Below are 24510 nucleotides of genomic sequence, written 5' to 3'. Positions count from 1 at the left end.
ACTGGTACATATAATAAATCATAACAGTTCAGCACAACTCAAGCAAATCAGATCACATGCTACAATGAAAGGATCAAATGCCTTCCATACAGAGTCCCTAACTGGCAAAGGGCAGGATAGAAGAATGTTCCCTGGCATCAAATATAAAAATTCCCTTTTCTGAATACAGGCAAACCCATCCACCAAATCCAGTCAAAGGGAATTTTATGGGGTATGAATATACTCCATGCTATATTTGGCAGACTCTGACTTAAAGTAGGAGTTATACTTAGGGCCAAAAGACACTGCAGAAATAATGCAGTTTGAGACCTTTTTAAGTGCTCTGGCTGAATGTTAGGGAATCTTGGAAACTGTAGTTTTGTAGGACATTTAGCCTTCTCTGTCAGAGAGCTCTGGTGCTACAAGAAACTGCAATTCCCAGAATTCCCTAGCAATGAGCCAGGGCAATTACAGCAGTCTCAGACTGGATTATTTCTGCAGTGTGTTTTGGTCCTAAAATAATGACTCTTATTCTCTTTAACAAACTGTTTTTCCTCCCACAATGAGATATCTTCAGAGATAAAATTGTGGTGACATACTAGTTTGACCTTAAAAGTGTAAACTATGAACTAGTAAATCCCATATTACAATCCTCACCAATGCCTCAGTATCACTCCCCCTTATTATTGTTATTATAGGAATAATAATGACCTACTTTACATGGTTAGTGTAAGGATTATGTAAACATGTGAAATAAATATGCATGATAATAAAGTTGGCAATGTAAATGCAAACTACAGATTACTGTTGTTCAATCTCTGACACACTATATTAACACTATGATTCTTTGCAGTTCTGGAATGGTTGCAGACTAAAGATGGGTCTGTATGGATTCTCTGATTCTCAGCAAATATAGAATGTAGCATTGTACATAGAATCTACTTTCCTGAGAATCTCAGCTTTAATTTTTAAAAAATGGCTCCAGTTCTCATGACAGAGAAAGTACGGTATATTTGAAAATATGTAGGTAATGCATGCTGAAAATTGAGAAACCAAAAGACTAAGCTGAATAAGATTACCCACATTAACAAGTAAGGTTTTAGTATCTTGCCTAATGTCCCCTCTCTTCCCATTGACACATAATAACAAGTGTATATAAAGCCCAAATATTCAAGCACTTTTATTTGCATAATTTATGTGGGTCACAGAACCAAGCTTTCTTAGTGCAGAAAATATTTTATGAAGTAGACATCCACTAAAATGATCCATAGATCATTTTAGTATATGTCTACTTCATAAGTTACTTTTACCCACTGATGTGGGCTTGAATCTTGATCTAATGAATACATATTAATATTAATGAAAGGCTGTTTCATTCCCCCATTTTAGCTGACTTGATTCACATGGCATGTGTGATACAGTTCTGACTTACCCACTCAGCACACCCAAAACCAGATTGAGCACGAAGAAGGAGCCAAAGATGACAAGGCTGACAAAATAAAGCCAGGGCAATTCATGACCCATTGCATCCTGCATCTGGGATAAACAGAGAATGCAAAGGTTGAGATAGCAGCCACATGTTCAGATGGATTGTACTGCATGAATTATCTTGGGGAGATTTCAGTCATGCAGCTCCCCAATCCCATCCCAGGTGGCTTACCCAGTAGAGCACATCGGTCCAGCCTTCCATGGTGATGCACTGGAAGACAGTCAGCATGGCAAAGAAGAAGTTGTCAAAGTTGGTGATGCCACCATTAGGTCCTTCCCACTTGCCACGGCACTCACTGTTGTTCACTGTGCATTCTCGGCCATGCCCAGAGAAGGCACAAGGTGATGGGTCCTCCTCAGCCTCCAGATCTGCAAGGTGGTAGAAAGACTGGGGGTGATGTCAGGAAGAAAGGGTATTTCCATGCTAAGAGGAACCTAGTTTCACAAAGGTTTTCCAACCCATCAAAATATGCCATATTTGCAGCATTGACCTATCTCCAGGAGAACACTCAAAATCACACATAAACATATCCACTTACCCACTCAGGATTTCTATTTATTTATTTATTTTGTTATGTTATTTTCTTCACTGATTTGTTCTGTTTAAATTTTCAAAATCCAAATTTTATTTTTCAAAATCAGAATGCAACTTTTAACTTTCAAACATGTATCTATTGGGACATCTTAGCACTCTATGGTTCTATAATTCTAACTACAAATCCCAATATTCTATAGGAAGTTAAAGTGGACGCACAGGACTATAATGACGTAGTGTGAAAGGGTCATTTAATTCCACAGTTTAAATTCAGCCACATGGTATTCCAATCTACAAGAAGCAAGCACGATTGTTAGATTTTGTGCACTTGGATTGGTCCCATTCCCCAAAATTTTGAAACAAAAGGTCAAGAGCTCCCTTCCATCTTTCCTTGCCAGGAGCTGCTGAACTATACCTGAACCAACGATGAAACAGGTCTTGTGCATCCGGCCAATAAAAAGCTCCAATCCAATGATGGCATAGATGATGATGACAAAAAGGACAAGCAGTGCAATGTGCAGAAGGGGCACCATGGCTTTCATTATGGAGTTCAAAACAATGTGCAGGCCTGGTGGGAGTGAAGAAATCAAGTTCAAAGCATCAGCTCTGCAGAAGTATGATTGACAGTATTGTTTCAACATGCACTGCAGCCTCAGTTGACCCTTGATGCAGGGTTTGCAGATTCTAGAACAGAGATCTCTCTTGTCTCAGAGTGCAATTAAAAGAGGGATACTTATCTTCCTTATCAGAATTATCACAATTGTGTGTCAAGTTACATACATAAGCAGAGATAGTTTCCCGCACTACAGTCTATTGAAAGCCAACATGCTATGTGCCAGCAGCACTGTTGAATCATGGTGATTTGGCTCATATGTTTTGCAGAACATGTGGCGGCATGCAATAAGAAAGCATTAACTGCAAAGTAACAAGCAATCAAGGCACAGTAAGTCATACAAGATGCATCAATGTACTGGGCAGTGAAGATAGCATACAAAGATTAGATTGTAAGCCTGAGGGCAGGGAACCGTCTAACTAAAAAGATTGCATGTACAGCGCTGTGTAAATTTACAGCGCTTCATAAATAAAGGTTAATAATAATAATAATAATAAAGTTTGCACATGGGCCACGCAGTGTGTTTGAATGCACGCTAACATTTAATCCTTTGTAAGTTTGGATGGTGCACTGCCTGTGGGGCAATGTTATAGTTTAAATATGAGTTGTAATATCATGCTGCATGGTAACCTAGTCAGATAAAGGTGGCAGTGGTCACTTTTTCTACCAAAGGATAACATCATGTGGAGTACAGGGGTATGAAGCGCATGGAATATGAAGTGCAATAGGATGACATCATGTGGAGTATGGGCTGGGGGAAACTTATGTAGAGCTATAATAGCCTTGAGGCATATCAGTGCAAGTGTATACTATACTATGTACATGGGATTTCACAAAGCACTGAGGCCATGTATGTTACAGCTCAATGAGGCATACAGACAAAAGTCATACAGCATGGCCACCCATACAATAAGCAGCACTCAAACTATATGTATAAAATGAAGATAAAATGAAAGGGGAGAGATGCTTACTGGGGACACCAGAGACAAGGCGCAGAGGTCGCAGGACACGGAAGGCTCTCAGGGCTTTGACATCAAACCCACCCGGCTTCCCACTCATGTGATGTGCTTCTCCAGGCTTGTGGGAAACTTGTTCCAGAATGACGCTGAAGAGACTGCAGGGGGAAATGTTGAATGCAAAAGGTAGGGAACATTCTCGCAATAAGCACTTTTAAAACCCTAATGTTAAAAGAGCTGTCCAAGGTGCTGCATGTATTCTGAGGACAGGATTCAATGCTTTGGATAACTCCTTTAAAGTTTGGACTAAATCCTAGGAGAGATTCGCTGCACCACTTAGAGGGAAGACACCAGTCACCACTACATGGCAGCCCTTTTATTTTCCCATACAAAATTTTTGTGTTGTCATCTTAAATCATGATGCATATTCACTGAACCTGCTCCTTTCATAAGTTTGCCCTCATCCAGTCAAATTCTTGGAGAAGACTCGATACTTATTTGCTCAGAGCCCAAACAAAATTTGAGAATTCCAGATCTGTTGGGGAAGTTTATGGCTATTATCTCTCAAGTTAATTTCCTTATATTAGTTGTTTAATGGAGGGGGAAATTAAGGAACCAAGGAAATAAGCGTTACTAGAATTAAACCCTAAAATAAGAAGTCGGTAGTTACCATAAATGTTCATTTTTGAATGGCAGGAAGAAAAATACCCTTATTCATGGGTTATTCCCTCACATGCCAGCTGAAAAGGCTGGCATGTGAAGAAATAACCCATAAGTGAGAGGAAGGCTCTACTGTGCCATCCAGAGCATATTGGTGTAACAGATTTTTCAGAACATGTATACAATTTTCCCCCATAGGAGCAACTTTTATAGAACTAAGATGGATTTTTAATGCATCGTGTTGTTATCTTTCCCTTCTTTCAAGGAAGAACAGGACACTAATGTGTGGTGTTATTCTGTTCATGTTCGTGTGTTTGCCTGCTCTTTCTCAGAGAGGAAAAACCTGTTCTTTCTGTGAGCTTCATTGCTGGGTAGAGATTACAACCCAGGTTTCCTTCAGGCAACAACCAACATTAACTAATATTCCACACTACTTTTCTTAACTGGTTGTTTACAACTCAAGAGTTGCAGCCTTGAAGTTGCCATGAGATCCTAAGGCCTCATGATATCATGAGGTTCAGGTGCTTAGGATGGCAAAGTGCTATGAATAGACCTCCTGGTGGTGGTGGGTTTTCACACAAAGCCACTACTATGAAGGCAATTTCTGCATGGCAACTATGAAATCAAAAAAGAGCTTGGAAATGTTATAGTTTTTTGAACTACAACTCCCAGAATTCTTCCTACCAATTAAAGCAGAACTTGAAAACATTACTTTTTTGCACAACAACTTGCAACCCATAAAACTGTTGTTCAAAAATGCAGTGTTTTCAAGTTCTGACTCAAAAAAGAGGAGAAATTAAGCAAGCCTCTGTACCTGTCATATACCCCACTGTAGAAAATATTTGATGATGAAGCGACCTGCAGATTTGGATACCCTTTTTTGCCACAAGAAAAAATGTTGCTGTTGCTGTTATTTAGGTCATTCATTTATATCCCACCATTTCCTTATTACTGGAAGTTAAATCAGTTTTTAAAAAGTAAAGCAAATACAGTTTAAAGCACTTTCAAAGACCTAAGTAAAAAACATATGTAATGTTATTGTTCAAAAGCAATTAAACTATCCATGCAATTAAAATTCAAGGAAATCCATTACAAGACTAAAGATTATTATTACACATTCATTAATTTATGTTTATACTCACCCCACCACAACGATAACAAAATCAAGAAGATTCCAGCCATTGCGGATGTAGGCGCTGGGATGCATGACCAGACCATAGGCCAGGATCTTGAGGAAGGTCTCCACCGTGAAGATGATGAGAAAAACATATTCTACTTGCTCCTACAGAGGGAGGAGGAGGAAGAAACCACAAATTCTACTTTCCAAGCATCTGTCATTCGCATCTTGAGAAGTATCTATCGATCATCTCATTGGGATTTCAAAACTAAAAGCTGTGTCAAATCCTGCGAAATCTGGGCAATCCCAAAGTGGTCCATCTACAATGACTCTAAAAGTCTCAGGATTCCAGTACTAAAAAGCCAAAACCAGAAACAGTGACCGGAAAGTCTGATCAAGAAAAAAAAAATGACAACGATTTCTCTGGATTAGAAACATCTCAGTTCCACATCGGCATGAGCAGCTTACAGAGCTAGTGGGGATACAGGTATGACATACAAACACAAATGCCAGCAAGGCATATATATGCATGCAGTAAGTGTGTCAATATGGAACCATGCATCCTGGTCAAAAGGCACATGCATGTTGAGCAGCATGCAAAATTGGGAAGATGCACACAGAATAAAAGGTTTAAATAGACCAATGAATTCAGGTCAACAGCTCATCCCTACTGTATCCTCACCACTAGGCACCATTTCCCTGTAAATACCAGAAACAAAATGTCATCCGGTTATCCCTCATCTCTTTTTCTTCAACTGAGAATAAAACCCAGAATCCCAGGAGTCCATTTTGCCATGGTAAATGATGGGGAAAAAACCTCCTCCTTCCCTAATGTGTCCCTAATGTATGTATTGTGTGAACTGTGCATCTTGCCATGCTTATGTTTCAGGGACAGAGACAGAATATAGAAATGAGATCAGGTTCTGCCCCTGACCTCAGTGGTGTCAAGTGTGTCTGGATTTACCCCCAGAGCAGAGAACAGGAACCAGGAACTGGCCCCCATCCAGTTTCAACCAAGGGATTATTCTGGATTTACTCCAGGGAAGCTGAGATCAAACTCTGGCCCTGACCCCAGCTGCAATCAGCAGATCAGTTGCACAGGAGAGCCGCTCCAGGATCATTGCAAGACCCTCAGCTATTCTCCCGAATCAGGCCTGTTTCATGATGGCCAGGGAAGCAGGGTCGGGGGATAGTTGCCTCAGCTGGCCTCAGTCAGGTGGTGGATTAATGGTTATTAAGAGATAATAGTTTTAATTAGCATTAACGTGTTGCCTTTAGCAGAAATCAAGAGGTAAAGATGGAATCATTAAGAAAGGAAGCGAAGAGCAAGAGTTTATTGGGTGAGGAGAAGGAGGAAGCATGGGGAGGGGCGTAGGAAAAAGAAAGGCCTTGATCCAGGTTTCTAGGTTATTTGAAAGCAGTCATGTGCAGTGGGTTAGAGGAAGAGAAGAGAAATGGGAGCCATGATTCCTACTTCATCTAATGCTCTCTCAGGCTATTTGTCCCTTAAGGTTAGTACAGTCAGCCCTTTGTATCCAGTTTTTTTTTTTTATCCATGGATTCAAGCATCCATGGTTTGAAAATATTTTAAAAATATATAAATCCCAAAATGTAAACCTTGACTTTACCATTTTATAAAAGGGACACCATTTTACTATGCCATTGCATTGGGGGGTCCTGGAACCAAACCCCAGCAGATACTAATGTACTGCCTATTTAGGCTGACAGCAGTTGTCAGGAGTTTCTCAATCCTTTCTGGAGGTCCTTCCTAACTCTTGCTGTCCAAAACAATTAGAACTGGAAATGCCCAGAATATTGTGTGTTGGTATGCAAAATGTGCATAATTCTTCAACCAAGCTATTACTGCCCTTCCAACACTTTACAGATGAAAACTGGATACGTGTGGCCAAGCAACATTAGCATAGTCAAGATGGCAAAAGTATTAATGATAAATAATACACAAGGTAGGAGAGGGTGCAGAAGTTTACTTTTGCCTGGACCTATAGGGATACATGAGAGCCACAGTGTCATAGTGGTTTGAATGTTGGACTATGACTCTGGAGACCGGGATTTGATTCCCAGCTCAGCTACAAAACCCACTGGGTGACCTTGGGCAAGTCACATTCTCTCAACCTCAGGGAAAGGCAATGGCAAACCTCTGAACAAATCTTGCCACAAAACCCCCATGATAGGTTCACCTTAGGGTTATCATAAGTTAGAAACGACTTAGAGACATATAACGACAACAATAAAGAAACAGAAGTTTCTGCCCCCCTCCCCTCCTCTTCATACGGCTTAGTTGATCGAGCACAAACTACTTTTGCATGTCAAAATTGGTTTGCAGCAAGTGAAGTAAGCTGGGAACAAAGGGGAAGATGATAGAGAGAAACTGGGACATTTTAAAAACATGTGAAAAACTGAATTGGAAAAAGGATTAATCAGGACTGTCCCTGCCAAACTGGGACAGTTGAAGGGTATGCTATAATGCCCTTCCCACTGCTGCAGTCACCTACAACCTGCTTCCATTTATCTACAGTCTGATAAAGGTACTCACCAAGTTGTGGTTGGAGACATTGGAGTCATCCTCAGGGAAGGGGATATAAACTCCTAAGGCCACACAGTTGGCAAAGATGGTCATAAGAATGAGGATGTCAAAGGGCCTGGAAAGCATTCAGTTAAGGACTCAAACAGGAACCTCTTCTCTACCCATCCCGCTCTATTTCTCCCCACTCAAAAAGACAAGCCCCGTCCCATCCACCCCCAAATCAAAATTCTCCCAATAAGTATACATAGGATGCTTCCATTCCACAATGCTGATAGCAGCCCGGCGAATAGGATTGTTCAGCCTGAGGCAGAAAAGGGCTCGGGGTGAACGATGGACCACATTGGTACCCTGGGTCTTATGCTTGTTGTGCTGGAGCTTCTTCTTCTGAGCATTGCTGCCTGTAGAGCCCAGAGTGTCTGTGCCCCCGTTGGTCAGCGTCCATGCCAGCGCCTGGCCTGTTGCCTCCACAAAAGCCTCAGCCGCTGAGCGTGGTACTTCAGGAGTGCCAGCTGCTGTGGGTAAGAGGGAGAGAGAAGCAGAGAGGTTTTAGAGGGACTCTGAATGCCTTTAGAAACTTAATTACCTCATTCTTCAGTAAAGGTACAGATTAGGCATTCATTTTCCATTAAAAAATTGAGCATCTGTAAAGTTGTGCAAAAAGAGCAGTTGGTTAACAGAAAATATATCCAGTGTATGAAAGACATTTCCAAGGTGGAAGCCTCTGTAAAGACAGGCCAAAATAAAGCTGTTTCGGGTCACTTTGGAGGTATACTGTTTAAATGACACACTCATTTTAAGAGGCCAGAAGCTGCACCAAAGCTGCACTCCAGTCCTTAGGACTGGAGCATAGCTTTGGCGTGACTTCTGGCCTCTTAGGACGCATGCAGCATTTAAAAAGCATACTTCCAAAGTGACCTGAAGCAGCTTTATTTTGGCCTGTCTTTTCAGTCCCTTAGTTATCCTACACCCTGGGTGCAGACCCAGTCATTTACATACATCCAATCCCACTTGTCAGCCCCAACTGGATATCAAAATGACTCTGTTATTTCAGTCACTGCTCCATTCCTAAACTGACCTCCTCCTCTTCACTTCACCTTCTTAGCACAACAACACTTCATGTCTCCAAGACCCACGGTAATGGCAAAGTTTTGTCTGACGCTCTGAACAGCTGGATTCCAGATCAGCCATCTTCTGCTAACCCCTAGAAACCAATTTATTCCAGAACTCCTTACTTACCGCTATTTTGTTCTTAGTGGTTTCTGAATTAACCCCTCAGACTGTTGTCAGACTAAACACTTACTAAGGAGCAAGCCCCTTTGTCTCAAATTTCCCACATCTGAGTAAGCAGGCATACGGACAGAGCTGTCAAACTCCTACATGTCTCCAAACCCCTTAACCCACCCCAGTTAACCCGTTGACATGGGGTCACTCACGTCCTCCGTTGCATTCCGACTCTGACATCTTGCTGGTTTGTTGCTGGTTGGCAGGGTTGAAAGGGCAGGTGTGCCAATCCCCAAAAGATGCTAGCACTTTGGCCTAACTACTTCTCCAACTCGTAAGGGTAGATCTTCCATTCTCTTGGCCTTTCTCCCAGGATGGGGAGGAAGGGACAGGTTAGCCCTTGTTGCTCTCATGGGAAGGCAGGAGCAGGAGCCTTGCTTGCCTCTCTTCTGGATGTCATCCCCACCTGATTCTCACCATGGGGTTCCTTCCAAAAGGAACTGGAGCCCCCCTGCCTGTGTTTCTTTCATGCTCTCAGCTTGCTCCCTCTCTTTCTCTCGTTCTCCCTGCTTCGTTCCCTCGCTCGGTTGAGGATTAAGGCAGATTGCCTACTTTAAAGGGCAGCGCGGGAGGCAGGGAGGAGGGAGCTCACAGCTGGTTAGGTCACTGACTGTGGAGAGCTGGGGACATCCCAGGCAGCCAGCAAAGCCCAGACCAGCCCCAGAAAAAAGGTGCTCTTGTCAATGATGGGAGTCAAATGGGAACAGCCTTGATTGAATCTAACTGTCTGCACCAGAGTTGTGTTGAAAGCAGCAAAAAAAAAAAGAGGAACTCTTCTAAATACAATGGATCCCCCTACCACCAAGAATGGGCAGGTGCCACGTCTTTTATGAGAGCACGAACAGCTGCCCTTCTTTTTCCAGGCCATCCTGGTTGGCACTGCCACTCATCCTGCCAGAGGTTACTGTGTGCTCAGGGATGTGTTTGCCTGTGTTTTGATGGCTCATTATAGGATGCTGGGAGAAATCATTCCCAGCTCAGTCCGCTGTTTCATTCTCGGAAATAAACTTGCTTCCTTACCTGAAAGAGCTCCGTTGCTCATATGTATCCTTCCATGCCTTAACAACTTCCGCAGAGGCAGCTAAAATTAGAGAACATTGTTTTAAATTAATTAATTGGTGGTACTCAATCCTGTTTAATTAAGTTCTATTACTAATTAAATGTCACAGACAAGTTGGAAAAATTCTACAGGTATAGGTTCCTATCTGCATTTATGGTGGGCTCAACCTGTTTTGGAAGATAAATGTTGAAGACGCTAAAAAACCTTAGCAATCCACTCATAATCCCGAATCCAGAATTGGCTTTAGTCTCTTAATAGAACAGATATAATGAACAATTCACTGCAGAAAAAGGATTTAATTAATTTTTGTTGTCTAGCTGTAAGCTTAGACATTGCTGCTATCTGGAAAGGCACAACCAAATTCTCTTTAATGGATTAGAAAAATAGGCAATGGAATTTAGCTCTCATGGAAAAAATTAACGTAATGTACTAATAGAATGTAAGAAAATTACTATGAAACAGACAGTTTTTATTACTTGGCAACCTTTTATTTCATTTGTAAATTATAACCTTCAGATTATTACACCCTTCCAATTCATCATGTGATAATTCATGAAAGGATGTATTACCTGAATTACATTTTCTTTGCATTTTCAAGTAGAGTCATGAACTAATTTGGACCAGCTTTCCTTTTAGGGTATGTGGGGATGCAGGTGTTGCCTCCCCCCCCCCCCCAAAATGATGCCCCTCCAAATTAATTTTTCTTCAGTCCCTAAACTATCAACAATCCAAAGAGTGAGACATTTAAAATCACTCACAACTAAAACTCTTCTATTTGCTGTGGCTTTTTGCATTCCCTTGGTCACTTTGCCTGCCTCCTTTACTTTGGATACCCAAAGCATATTTCTAAATGCTCAACTGACGTTTTCAATTATTCAAATGCTAGAAATTTGGGGACTGGAGGAACTTCGTGGAGGAAAGTGGAATTTTTATTTGAGGGACAATGCGTTCATTTTGCCTCCCTGCAGCTACACTCTTTTCCCTCCATGGATACCTTGACCATGACTCTCCAATTGACCTACACTCTGCGAGTGAATGTGTCTGTTATATTAATGAATTACTTATTGAAAAATATTTTTTCTTTTATCTAAATAAGATTCATTTAAAAAAAAATCTTCTGTAGGGAGCCAGCATGGTGTAGTGGTTTGAGTGTTGAACTATGACTAGAGACCTGGATTCAATTTCCAGGCCAACCATGAAAAGCACTGGGTGACCTTGGGCAAGTCACATTCTCTCAGCCTTGGGGGAAAGCAATAGCAAACCCCTCTGAACAAATCCTCCCAAGAAAACCCCATGATTGATAGGGTCGCCTTAGGAGCGCCGTAAGTCAGGAATGACTTGAAAGCACACAAGACAGATAGAGGTCTTATTTTAAGCAATCCTGGCAAATGAAGTGAAGTGGGCGACCACTAGGAAGAGGGCCCTTTTTCGTAACAGCACATCCTGGTTAATACCAAGAAGCATTTACCTGGTGCCATCCTTGTGATCACTACGACACCTGGCAAGGTTCTTTCTATTTAACTAAAGGGTTATTCAGATGGTGAAAATAATTCAGGTAGAAACTGGGTTGAATCTTTGTTGTTCACATGCATTTTGAATGAATCCGGATTAAGTTCGGGATGGGTTGCCAAAAAACCCACTTAACCCACTTAATCGATGTTGGACTTTTTGCCCAAATTTTTCTAAAAGATTCTGATTCTTGGCTGTGTGAATAACTGATGCAAATAGAGCCAAGGTAAACTGGGATAAAACTCTACATGCCTTGAATGTGCTTCTAATATATCACAAGAAATACAAATGAAAAGTTATGTATTACTACCAGCAAAGCCAAACATAATCAAAGGAGTTATGAGAGGGACGTATGAGTTATGGAGAGATTATTTAATTTATTTTATTTTATTAAAAGAGATTTCTTTATTTAATTTAACAATGGGGAAGCAGGAAGTTAATATTGTTTCTATACATAACTGTGCATCAAGCTAAATATTGAAGGAAATGTTATGAACTATGTAATTGAGGTTGAGTCAACAACAGATTATCTAAATCTATTCTATGTAGAAGGATGAACGATTTGGAGGTCATGTAAGAAGATGATATAATTTATTTGTGGGTTCAGAAACATGGATATTTTATCGTTGGAATTTTATTTCTAATAAAAGTAAAAAGAAAAGTTTAAAAATGACTTTAAACAGATCCCAGTGAAAAAAAGGAAAATAAAAATAAAATCTTAGGCCAGCAATTTCCAAATGTTGACAAAAAAAGAGTGCATGCATGTGAAATATTTGTTCTGCCTTTCTGTCTCCTCCTAGCAGCGGTTAGGTTTTAGTTTGGCCTGAGAAAACCTAAAGTACTGATACACATTAACTGACAAAATAGTCACCTGTCAACTTAAAGGGAGAGTTGTTGTTGTGTGCTTTGATGTCCTTTGGACATATGGTGATCCCAAGGCAAACATATCATACCACTTTAGGTAAATTACTTTTTTGTAAAAGAGTCAAGAGAGAGAAAAATAGATAAATGGTACAAACACAGAGAAGGAGACAGAATGACTAAATGCAAAACTATGATATGTTTGCCTTAGGATCACCATATGTCCAAAGGACATCAAGACACACAACAACAACAAACAACAGAGGCATAATTACTTTAACAGTTAAGGAAAAGAGGTGATTTGAGCGGGCGTAGCTTTTTTTATTCCTCGGTGGCCACTTGCATTTGACAAAACTGTTATTTAATGGTTTAAGTGTTGGACTTTGACTCTAGGAGAGCAGGGTTCAAATCCCACACTCAGCCATGGAGATCTCCTGGGTGACCTGGGCAAGATACACTCTCACAGCCTCAGGGGAAGGCAAAGGCAACCCTCCCCACCATCAATTCTTACCAAGAAAAGCCTATGGTAGTGTTACTATAAGTCAGAAAATGCTGCCACACTGCAGAATTAATGCAGTTTTGATACCACTTTAACTGCCATAGCTCCATCCTATGAAATCCTGGCATTTGTAGTTTGTTGTGGTACCAGAGCTCTCTGGCAGAGAAGGTTAAATATCTCACAAAACTACAAATTCCATAACTCTAAAGCACTCAAACAAAGCAATGTCAAACTGCATTAATTCTGCAATGTAGATGCAGTCCAGGTGGTAAGCTGTGTACCTTCAAGTCATATCTGACTTATGGTGATCCTAAGGTGACTCTATCATGGGGTTTTCTTTCTTTCTTTCTTTCTTTTCTTTGTCTTTTTTGTATATATATCCTATTCATTCATTAAAATACATCAGAAGAAAACACAATGCAAAGAAGGTCAAAATTCAGACAAGAACACTTTACAATTCACCTTTCACAATTAAAAAGAATTGTGACAAAACACAATATAAAAGAACAAACACAACTAAACAAAAATAATAACCTCCTGGACTTCCTCCTAGGCTAAATTCTATATTTCGTTTCATTTCAACTTTTTTCGTTAACAATAGTAAGTTTTTCACCCCACTTTCTCTATAGCTCTCTATAATGCAAGACAATCCTAGACACTTCAGTTAATCCACATTTCATATCAATCCAACAATTACTTTTTCTCCACATTCTTTCTGTAGAAAAGTTACAAACTGTTCCCAATGCCTTTTGCTAAGGGCTCCCTATGTTGATTTTAATGGCACCCAAGGTATGGTGCCTCAGTTTACTTCTTCCTGCTAGGGCCAGTGGTCAACTTTGCAAAAGGAAGGAGGAACAATGTTGTTGGCCCTATTTCTAATTCAGAAAACCAGCATTGTATGGCAATGGTAGACCCATGCTGAGTACAGCGTTGGGAATCTAAGATGTTTGACTGCCACTCATAGCGTTTCTCAGTCCTGGTTAGAATTGCTGGAGTTGCAATCCAACAATGTCTTTAAGGCCTTGTGACCAAACCCAAGACTCATAGCTTGAGAGGGAAAGATGACATCCGTACTACATACTTACCTCAGTTTCATGCCACTTCCATGGCCATGGGCCCATCCTATGCAATCCTGGGATTTGCTGTTGGTGAGCTACATTGACTTTTCAAATAGAGAGCTCTAGCATCCGTTTGCAGAGAATTCTAAGTACTTCATTGAACAAGGATAATTCTGTAGGATGGAATCATGAGAGTCAATGTGCCATATGGCTTTGACTGCCATAGGTCTATCCTACAGAATCTTGGTATTTGTAGTTTGGTGAGGCACCAGAGCTCTCTCACAGATCAGGTTGAATACCTCACCAAACTACAAATCCCAGGATTCCACAGGATGGAGCCATGACAGTTAAAGTGTGTCAAACCGCTTTATTTTTGCAGTGCGGAAGAACTGTAGTCAGCTTCCGCATATAGAACTGGAAGCAGGGAAGGCACCATTTTGTCTTTTACCTTAGATAACTGTCTTGTCAAGCCCTGATGGATGTTAGAGGTTGGATCTCCCTTATCTGGAATTCCAAAATACACAATGGTCCACATGGGGCTGAGAGCAGCTTTGCTTTCTGGTGGTTCACACAAACTGTTTCCAATTTATAGCAATCCTAAGACAACTCTATAATGTTTTTTGGGTTTTTTGGCAAGTTTCTTCAGAGGGGGTTTGTACTTGCCATCCTCTGAGGCTGAGAGAGTGTGACTTGCAGGACCCCCCCCCCCCCCCAAATCCATGGATGTTAAAGTCCCATTAAATACAATGGCAAAATAAAACAGTATTCCTTATATCAAATGGCAAAATCAAGGTTTGCTTTTTGGAATTTATATTTTTTGGAGTATTTTAAATCTGGGGATTCTTGAATCCGGGGATAAGAAATCTGCGGATATATAGGTCCAACTGTATGTGTGTATTGTATAAAATACACACAACAGAATACTGTATAAGATATAATTGTGTCTGTGTGTGTGTGCATAATATAAAATACACACACCAGAATACACACATCAGAATATAAAGTATAATTATATGTGTGTGTGTGTGTTTAAAGTATAATTATACATATGTGTGTGTATCAGAATGTAAAGTATTATATGTATGTGTGTATGGAAAAATATAAAATACACACACCAGAATATAAAGTATAATTATATGTGTGTATGTATGTGTGTGTATACACATAGAATATAAAGTATTATATGTATGTATGTATGGAAAAATATACGGACATCAGAACAATATATGCACATAATTATATGTATCTGTGTGTTTGTATATTATCTATATTAATAAAACACACAGACCAGAATATAAAGTATGTGTGTGTGTATAATCATACTTTATATTCTGGTCTATATTTTGGCCTATGACCGTAAATAAATAAATGCAATGTATACGGCGGTGTCTAGGAAGCATAAATGAATTTCAAGTGTAGGCTTGGGTCTCATCTCCAAGATATTTTATTATGCATATGCAAATATTCCAAAATCTGAAGGGGGAAAAATTAATCTTCAGAACATTTTAGCTCCCAAGCATTTTGGAGTCTAGTGTTTCCAAACTGAACGGGCTCATTTATTTCTCCCCCTTTAGATGCAATTTGGGGAGGCCCATTGCAGCAGCAGAAGGCTCTGCCCCAGTTGCTAGGAGACAGTGGCTCCTAATGGCGCCCATCTACAAGGCGCTCCAGCCACAAGCTCCTCCCACTCTCAGCGGCCTCTCACGTTATGCGCTAAGACTACAGTTCCCATGGTGCACTCTGTTCTTGCGTCACCGGGCGTCTGAAAACATAGACTCTTAAAAGTGCAGATGCTTCCTACATTGCTTCCTGCTTTTGTTGTGTCCCTTCAAGCCTTTTGGCTTTCATTTGGTCGTGTCCTACTACGTTATCCTTGCATGTCCTACATTTTGCAGTGCTTTGTCCTCCTTTGTGGTTAGGACATCTGGTCACCCCTCTGATTTGGGCCAAGTCTGAAGTCACACTCTCTCAGCCTCAGAGGAAGGCAACAAACCTTGCCAGGAAAGCCCCATGATAGAGTCACCTCAGGGTTGCCATAATAAGTGGGAAAGGACTTGAAGGCACACAGCAACCTTTGTGTGCTTTTAATTCTTTTAATATCATTTTTATGTTTCTCCAGTGTGGAGGCAGCCACAGTAAACTAGCGAAAGAGCAGCCTCCTCCACCCGAATGGACCGACTTGCTCTTCTTCGCAGTCCCTGGACTACAAACTCAGGACCACAAATCCCAGCATACAGCGCGCCCTGCAAAGAGGCCAGTGGGGCGCCTGCACTACATCTCCCAGGGTGCTCCGGGGCAGGTCCTGTGACTGAGCCCAGCCTGCTGCCTGGCCCAGCTCAGAGCGGAGGGCGCGGTGAGTAGGCGCTCGGCTGCCTCCCTCCTCCTCCCCCCTCCCCGGGGCACAAGGTACAGCCCCCCCGTACCTTCCTCCCTAGAACCCCCAAAAGAGCTGCGGCAGGGAATGATTCGCCCTAGAACCCACGCCATGCTGGAGGGTCCTTCTCCCTTCCCTTCCCTTCCTCCCTCTCTTTCCCTCCCTCCCTCACTCCCTTTCTCTTTTTTGCTTTCCTTATTTTCCTTCCTTCCTTCTTTCCTTTCTTCCTTTACTTTCTTTAACTTCCTTCCTTCCTCTCTTTCTTTCCCTCTTCTATTTCTTTCTTTCTTTTCCTTCCTTCCCTTCCTTCCCTCCTCTCTCTCTTCCTTTCTTTCCCTTCCTTCCTTCCTTCCTTCCTTTCCATTCCATTCCTCTTTCATTCTTTCCCTTCCTTCATTCCTCTTCCTTCCTTCCCTTCCTTCCTTTCCATTCCATTCCATTCCTCTTTCTTTCTTTCCTTCCTTCCTTCTTCCTTTCTTCCTTCCTCTCCCTCCCTCTCTCCCTCCCTCCTTCTCTTTCTTTCTTTCTTTCTTTCTTTCTTTCTTTCTTTCTTTCCCTTCCTTCCTCCTTCCCTCCCCCTTCCTTCCCCTTCCTTCCCCTCCCTCTCTCCGTCTCTTTCTTTCCCTTCCTTCCTTCCTTCCTTCCTTTCTTCTTCCTTTCTTCCTTCCTTCCTCTCCCTCTCTCCCTCCCTCCCTCCCTCCCTCCCTCTCTTTCTTTCTTTCTTTCTTTCTTTCTTTTTTCTTTCTTTCTTTCTTTCCCTTCCTTCCTTCCTTCCTTCCCATCCCTCCCTTTCTTTCTTTCTTTCTTTGTTTCTTTCTTTCTCTTCCTTCCTTTCATATGCATGTAGACTCTGTCTGAAGGGCTCCTATTAGGATATTAATGAGGGGGTAGGAGACACATGTCCAGGGTGCATCCACACTACACAAATAATCCGGATTAACACCACTTTTAACTGCCAAGGCTCAGTTTTATGGAAATCTGGGGGTTGCATCCACACTGCAGAAATAATCTAGTTTGACACCACTTTAACTGCCATGGCACTGCTCTGATGCCCAAACAAACTACCAGCCCTGCAATTCCATAGCATTAAGCCATGGCAATTAACAATGTTGTCAAACTGTATTATTTCTGAAGTGTGGCTGCAACCTCGATGTACTAACCACAAAGGGAGACAAGGCACCTCCAAATGTGGGGCGTTGAAGGGAAAATGTAATCAGCAGTATTTTTCTGATGAACTTGTCTTTATTAAAATGCCTTACTGGCTTGCAATATACTTGTAGAACTGAGCAAAGCAAATGCTTAAAATCGTACTTTACTAGCAAGAAGCCCTTGAGTGAATCTACATTTAAATCATTCCTTTCATTTGTTCATTGTGCTGAAATTAAGGAGGAAAAACGCTTTCATTTGCATTGTGTCTTCAAGCAACCCATTGCCTAACACATTTGCTGTCCATTTCTCCTCTGAGCACCTTGAGCTCTTGGTGCGAGTCTTGTCTATTGCTGCCCCTAGGAAAAAATAACTTTAGAAGGATCCATCCTATCCCTCTATTTGCAGGCTGCCAAATTAATGAATTTCTTGAAGAGGAACAGCAAATGTGGTGTGCTTTTTAGTGTTGCTCAGAATGGAGGACAATTTGGCATTCTTCCTGGACAGAAGTTTGAAATGCAGAACATGTCTTGAAAAAGGAGGATGTCTGGTCACCCAGCATGCGTCAAATGTATTCTTCACTGGCCAAGGATGAGGGATACTGGGAGTTGGAGACCAGTGACATCTGGCAGACTGCGTGTTCCTTTGTTGTTGCTGTTGTGTGCTTTCAAGTTGTTTCTGACTTATGGCAACCCCTATCACAGGGTTCTTGGCAAGATTTGTTCAGAGGAGGTTTACCATTCCCTTACTCTGGGGCTGAGAGAGTGTGACTCACCCAAGGTCACCCAATAGGTTTCCATGGCTGAGTGGGCATTCAAACTCTGATCTCCAGAGTCATAATCCAATGCTCAAATCCCAACACCACGTTCCTTGTTGTTGTGTGCCTTTAAGTCATTTCTGATTTATGGCGACCCTATCATGGGATTTGCTTGGCAAGTTTCTTCAGAGTGGGGTTGCCATTGCCATGCTTTGAGGTTGAGAGTGTGTGACTTACCCAGGGTCACCCAATGGGTTTCACTGGCTGAGTGAGGATTTGAACCCTGGTCTCCAGAGTGATAGTCCAATGCTCAAACCACTACAGCACATTCCTTAACACCTTCTTGAACCCAAGCTCGACTCAGGCTTGCATCCTTCCGAGGTCACTAAAATGAGTACCCAGACTGTTGGGGGCAAATTAGCTTACTTGCTAATTAGCTTATTTGCTGTTCACCGCTATGATCTTTGGAATAGTGGTATATGAATAAAACATTATTATTATTATTATTATTATTATTATTATTATTATTATTATTATTATTTTGGTGGCTTTATAATGGGGTTTGTTTGTTGGAGGAAATTTATGTTTCCAGACTCCAACCCAGACATTTTGGCCTTAGCAGTAAGTAAGGAATCATAGAGTTGGAAGAGATCACAAGGGCCAGAGCAGGACAGATTGTCACTGATGTTCCTCTGACATTCCAAAATTTGTTCTTGGTGGTGGTTATGATGATTTTAGCGTCACACTGAAGCAAGTAGAGCTGCTGGAGCTGACAAAGGAGAGGGAAACCAACAGCACATCATAGGCAATGGAGTAGAAACTAGCGATGGAAACCTCTCCTATGATACAGTATCAGATGCAGAGAAGCCTTGATATTCCAGATATTTTGGATTGTAACTCCCATAGTCCTTTTCCATCATTCCCCTTGGGTGGGAGATGTAAGCCAAAACATCTGGCGAGTCAAAAGATGTCCCAACATGCCAAGTGTTCTTTGTGTCTTACAATATGTTTTTGCATCATTTTTATTTAATACATTTATTTAAGAGATTTATACCCCTGCTTTCTCCCTAAATGGGATTCGAGGTGGCTTACAATCACCTCAAAAGACAGAACTAAAACATTAATTCCAAAAGTTAAAAAAAGTACTAATATTAACACATTAGTTTAATAGAATCATGTCAAATTGAACTCTGATCTCCAAAGTCGGACTCCAACATAATAATAATAATAATAATAATAATAATAATAATAGATTTATTTATATCCTGCCCAATCACAGAGAATCCGGGTGGGTTACAGCAATAAAAAAATACAATTAAAAATACAAACGGATTCAAAATAAACCCTTTCCCGACCCTCATCCTCATGCTAAAACAACAATATTAATAAACAGTATAAAACATTAAAATACAAATGGCTAAAATTGGGGGGGGGATTTGGCAGACATGCAAACCACTATACCATGCTGGCTCTATATCTGCATTATTTGGAGGTATTTTGGGATGAAAATAGCTGAGTTTAATTGATTTAAGTGGCCCAATAGATGTAATAGATACACTACCCTGCCAGGAACAAACTCTGTCTCAAACTAAACCTTGAATAATACATATGGAAGAAACAAGAATGAGTGCAGCTACCTGGCAATATGGTAGTGTCACTTTTTTTGTCTGAATGGCCCTCTGCCAATATTAGGAAACCAGGTTCCCTGATTGGGGAGATCCTGCCCCTGAATATAGAGGTTGCTTTTTCCATTTTGTCCTTGCACACTTACTGCATCTGTTCTTCACAATGGCAGCTAATTTGGTAAACTCTTTTCAGTTCTGCACTCTGCTGATGCTAATGCAATTCTGTAAGCCCTTCCATCTTCCTCTTCCCTGAATTGGCCTTGATCTTTTCTCCTTTGCACAGTTCACAAAAACACTGGTAGAGCGGATGGCATATATGTTGGCTTAGAAAAACAATGGCACCTAGGAGGAGACATGAGAAAAGTCTGTTAGATAGGATAAAGTTTTCTGCTCCTCCTGTAGCACTTGAGTAATATAGTGAAATAGATCCTGCCTTTAAAGAGGAAACTTGTGTCATTCTGTTGCAATTAAAACAGGAAAGAGTCTTGTGGAATTTATAAGACTAATATATTTATTCTAACATGAGTTTTTTTCTATACAGTGTGCAAGGCTGGGAATGGGATGCTGACAGTGAGCTGAGAGTGAATTATAAGACAGAAAGTATTGACAGTGGCTGTATTAATAACATCCCCTGCTCACAAAACTGTGTGACAGCTGCAGTAAATTCGGGGTGGATAAAACAAAGGACTTCATACATAACATAGAATTAATATATGGAATTCCCTGCTACATTACTTGGTCATAACAGACCTTGGAAAATCATGCTTTTGGACTAGAGCTCCCAGAATTCTCCCGCCAACATTGCTACTTGTGAGCAAAATCTTGAAGTTGAAATACCAAAAAAGTAATTGTTCCCATCTCTTGGAAACAACCACTAGTTTAAATGGTTACAGTGCAGGCAGTCCAGATAACATTTTAAAAATGTACCTGCTGCTCTGGATGTCCATTTCTGATGCACAATGGCTGTCTGCATGGGTGTCCCCACTGGGCTTCCAGGCACGTCCATTGCCGCCATGGGTTTGCTTTGAGGTCAGAACGAGGTGCCCAGCATGTGAGTGTCACTAGATGCCTCATTCTGACCTCGGAAGTGAGTGACCCACAGCAGCAGCAAATGCATTGGACAGCCCAGCAGGACACCCATGTAGATGGCCACAAGCCCATGGAAACAGGGGGCCAGGTAATAGGGGGAAATGGGGAAGCTGTGGCCATGTAGTAAGAATCATCTCCAATCAGTTGGGCAAGTGAATAAGAGATTTCTTTGTTTTCTTTTATAATGGGCCCTTGGTGTCTGCAGGGGTTGGTTCCAGGACTCGTGGATACCAAAATCCATGGATGCTTAAATCCCATTATATACAATGACTTCTCTTATATAAAATGGCAAAAACAAGGTTTGCTTTTTGGATTTATTTTTTAAAAAAATACAGTAGACCTTTAGCATCCACTGGAGTTAGGTTCCAGGACCTCCTGTGGATGTTCAAGTCCCACTGAATACAATGGGTAGTAAAATGGTGTTCCTTATATACGACAAAATCAAGGTTTCTTTATTTTTACTTAATATTTTCAAGCCATGGATGCTTGAATCCATGGATAAAGAATCCGTGGATATGGAGAACCGACTGTATATTTTCAAGCCATGGACAATAGAATCCGTGAACACAGAATCTGTGGATATGGAAGGCCGACTGTACTTCTGTAAAACATAACAAGAGCGATGCCAGATCAGAGCAAAGACCTTTCTCTTCCAGCATTCTGTTTCCACAGTGGCTAACCATTTAACTGTTGGAAGCCCCATAAGCAAGACTTGGAGTATGACAGCATCTCTATTATGTTATCTAGCAATTGGCATTCAGAGGCATACCGTACTGTACAGGAGTGAGCACATAGCCATTGTGACTCGTAGCCGTTGATCGTGACAGTCTCCATTGCTATAATATGAGGTGGCAAATTCCAGTTTCACCAAGTACAATTGTGTACCAGAAGTACTTAGGCACATGTGAGTAAGCAAGCAATTAAAAATTATTTGTAGACAAGTAACTTCAAGAGAGACAGCATGGTGTGGTAGTTTGAGCGTTGAACTACGATTAGAGGCCAGGCTTCAAATTCCTGCTCAGCCAGGGGAACCCACTGGATGATCTTGGGCAAGTCACATTCTCCCAACCTCAGAGGAGAGCAAAGGCAAACCTCTGAACAAATCTTGCAAGAAAACCCTGTGATAGGTTTACTTAGGGTTGTCATAAGTCAGTAATGACTTAAAGGCGCACAACAACAACAATTTTCTGAGAACTTATTCACAAGGCTACCATAAATTCACAGCAGCAGTGATGATCTGATAGTGGGGGCTGACAAAACAACCTATTGATTTTTATCAGGGATTGTAGGGGAGACTTGTTTCAACCACTTCATTGGGCTTGCTTTTTATGGGATTTGGTTCTCTTGTTGCTGCTTCACCTTTTCCTGCTTTCTTTTTTTTTTCTTTTTAAACAGGGATCCCCCTATCCCTAGATGTTCCAGCCTCATGGAGGAGGTGGACAAGATCCTTATACATTCCCTCCGCCTCTCTGGGACGTAAGGCCATCTTTGCACTATATTGTCTTAATGTTTCCTTACTCATAGGTCATAGGCTAGAAGGAAGCAGTGAGATGCTACTATATGCTTAAAAGCAGATTGGAGTTTCGCTGGATGTTGCGGGGGGGGGGTATTAGGAATGAGTCTGAAACAATGCTTACTGGAGGACTTAGCATTTACTTATTTATCTGTAGCACTTATACCCCACTCTTTAGTCAAAAAGGCTCTCAGAAGGGGCTTATAAGATAAGTAGTACAATAGCCTCTCCTGAGGCTTACAATCTAAATTTAAGATACAACACACAAGAAAAAAGGGATGTGGCATGGAGGGGAGAATTAAGTCTGCCACTTATAATGGCCAAGTGGATGCAAACGGATTGAAGCAGCCTACTGGAATAGCTGCTGCTTGTTGACAGCTAAGGGAGGAAGAGGTATATTCCTGTGCTGTTGCTTGCTCTTTTCTCACAGCTGTACTGTGGGCCCCTTTACACTTCACAATTATAGCCCTATGATTCTACTTCAGATGCCATGGCTACATCCTGTGGAATGTTGGAATTTGTAGTTTGGTCAGATTGAAGCCCTAGACTAAGGAGCTCTCTGGCTGAGAATTCCAAATGCCCTCCCTAAACTACGAATCCCAGGACTCTATAAGGTGTCACCGCGGCAGTTAAAGTGGGATCACAGTGCTGCAATTGTGTAGTGTGAAAGGGTGCTATAATATAATATAATAAACTTTCATTTATATCCCGCTTTTTGTTTCCACAATCAAAGTGGCGTACAACCTTTAAAAAATACAATATATACAATTCCCCCCCTTAAAAAAGAATTAAACAATTCCATCCATTAAAATTACAGACGATAAAAATCTAAAAACAATACTACAGTAATAAAATAACGGTGGGCAGAGTCTTCGCTTGTATATGACTGGGAGCGTTACATGTCCGGGATCTATTCCAGGAAGGCCTGCTGGAAGAGATCCGTCTTGACAGCTTTCTTGACGCTCTCAAGGTTGGCGATTTGACGGATCTCGCCCGGCAGGCCATTCCATAAAGTGGGAGCAATCGTGGAAAAAGTCCTCTGGGAGGTTGCCGTCAATCTGGTCTTTGTGGACTGCAACAAATTCCTCCCAGAGGATCTGAGGGTACGGGGCGGATTGTACGGAAGGAGGCGATCCCTTAAGTAGGTTGGGCCCAAGCCATGGAGGGCTTTAAAGGTAATGACCAACACCTTGTACTGTGCCCAGAAACGAATAGGCAGCCAGTGGAGTGGTTTCAATATAGATGTAATATGGTCTCTCCTAGTTGTTCCTGTAATCAATCTGGCTGCCATATTCTGCACCAGTTCAAGTTTCCGGACTAGGCACAAGGGTAGCCCCATGTAGAGCACATTGCAAAAATCAAGTCTTGAGGTTACTAGTGCATGTACTACAGTTTCGAGGTCACCCCGTTCCAGGAAAGGGCGCAGCGGACGTATCAGCCAGAGCTGATAACAGGCACTGTTGACCGTTGCATTCACCTGATTTCTCATCTGAAGCGACGAGTCGAGAAGCACCCCTAAGCTGCGAATACAGTTCTTTGAGGGGAGCGTGAACCCCTCTAGGACTCGAGGTTGCAGCCCGATACCTGGTTTGGGGGCCCCTACTGTAAGTACTTCCGTTTTGTCTGGATTCAGCTTGAGTTTGTTTTCCCTCATCCAGTCCATTACTGCTGCAAGACATTGATTGAGGGGAGAAATGCCATCTGTCATCATTGCTGATGACCGAGACATGGAGAAGTATTTTTGGTGTCATCAGCATACTGATAACACCCCGCTCCATGTGTACGGATGATTTCTCCCAGCGGCTTCATATAGATGTTGAATAACATTGGGGACAGGATGGCACC

General features: G+C 41.6%; 2 protein-coding genes across 5 annotated transcripts in view; one reads left to right on the top strand and one right to left on the bottom strand.

The window, feature by feature from the left end:
* CACNA1F (calcium voltage-gated channel subunit alpha1 F) overlaps nucleotides 1-14333 on the bottom strand; it is a 125744-nt gene extending 111411 nt beyond the window's left edge. Inside the window, exons 1-9 of the mRNA XM_042447643.1 lie at nucleotides 14189-14333; nucleotides 10195-10255; nucleotides 8147-8405; nucleotides 7903-8008; nucleotides 5374-5513; nucleotides 3587-3729; nucleotides 2418-2570; nucleotides 1640-1836; nucleotides 1412-1515 (exon numbers count right to left, since the gene is read on the bottom strand). Coding sequence (XP_042303577.1) covers nucleotides 1412-1515; nucleotides 1640-1836; nucleotides 2418-2570; nucleotides 3587-3729; nucleotides 5374-5513; nucleotides 7903-8008; nucleotides 8147-8405; nucleotides 10195-10255; nucleotides 14189-14224 — 1199 coding nt within the window. The 5' untranslated portion in view covers nucleotides 14225-14333. The remainder of the gene's footprint in view (nucleotides 1-1411; nucleotides 1516-1639; nucleotides 1837-2417; nucleotides 2571-3586; nucleotides 3730-5373; nucleotides 5514-7902; nucleotides 8009-8146; nucleotides 8406-10194; nucleotides 10256-14188) is intronic.
* Nucleotides 14334-16449: 2116 nt separating this feature from the next.
* CCDC22 (coiled-coil domain containing 22) overlaps nucleotides 16450-24510 on the top strand; it is a 31921-nt gene continuing 23860 nt past the window's right edge. For 2 of the 4 annotated variants that reach the window (XR_006102212.1, XM_042452411.1), the window contains exons 1-2: nucleotides 16450-16514; nucleotides 22548-22628. Coding sequence is in view for 2 of the 4 variants with exons in the window: in XM_042452411.1 (XP_042308345.1) it covers nucleotides 22579-22628 (50 nt within the window). In the remaining 2 variants the exon portion in view is untranslated. Of the gene's footprint in view, nucleotides 16568-22547; nucleotides 22629-24510 lie in introns of those variants that run through there. The other 2 variants (XM_042452412.1, XM_042452413.1) reach the window with 2 other exon arrangements.

Source organism: Sceloporus undulatus, chromosome 2 (genome assembly GCF_019175285.1).
Source record: "Sceloporus undulatus isolate JIND9_A2432 ecotype Alabama chromosome 2, SceUnd_v1.1, whole genome shotgun sequence".
NCBI classification, from domain to species: domain Eukaryota; kingdom Metazoa; phylum Chordata; class Lepidosauria; order Squamata; family Phrynosomatidae; genus Sceloporus; species Sceloporus undulatus.
This window is presented reverse-complemented; position numbering and strand designations above follow the sequence as displayed.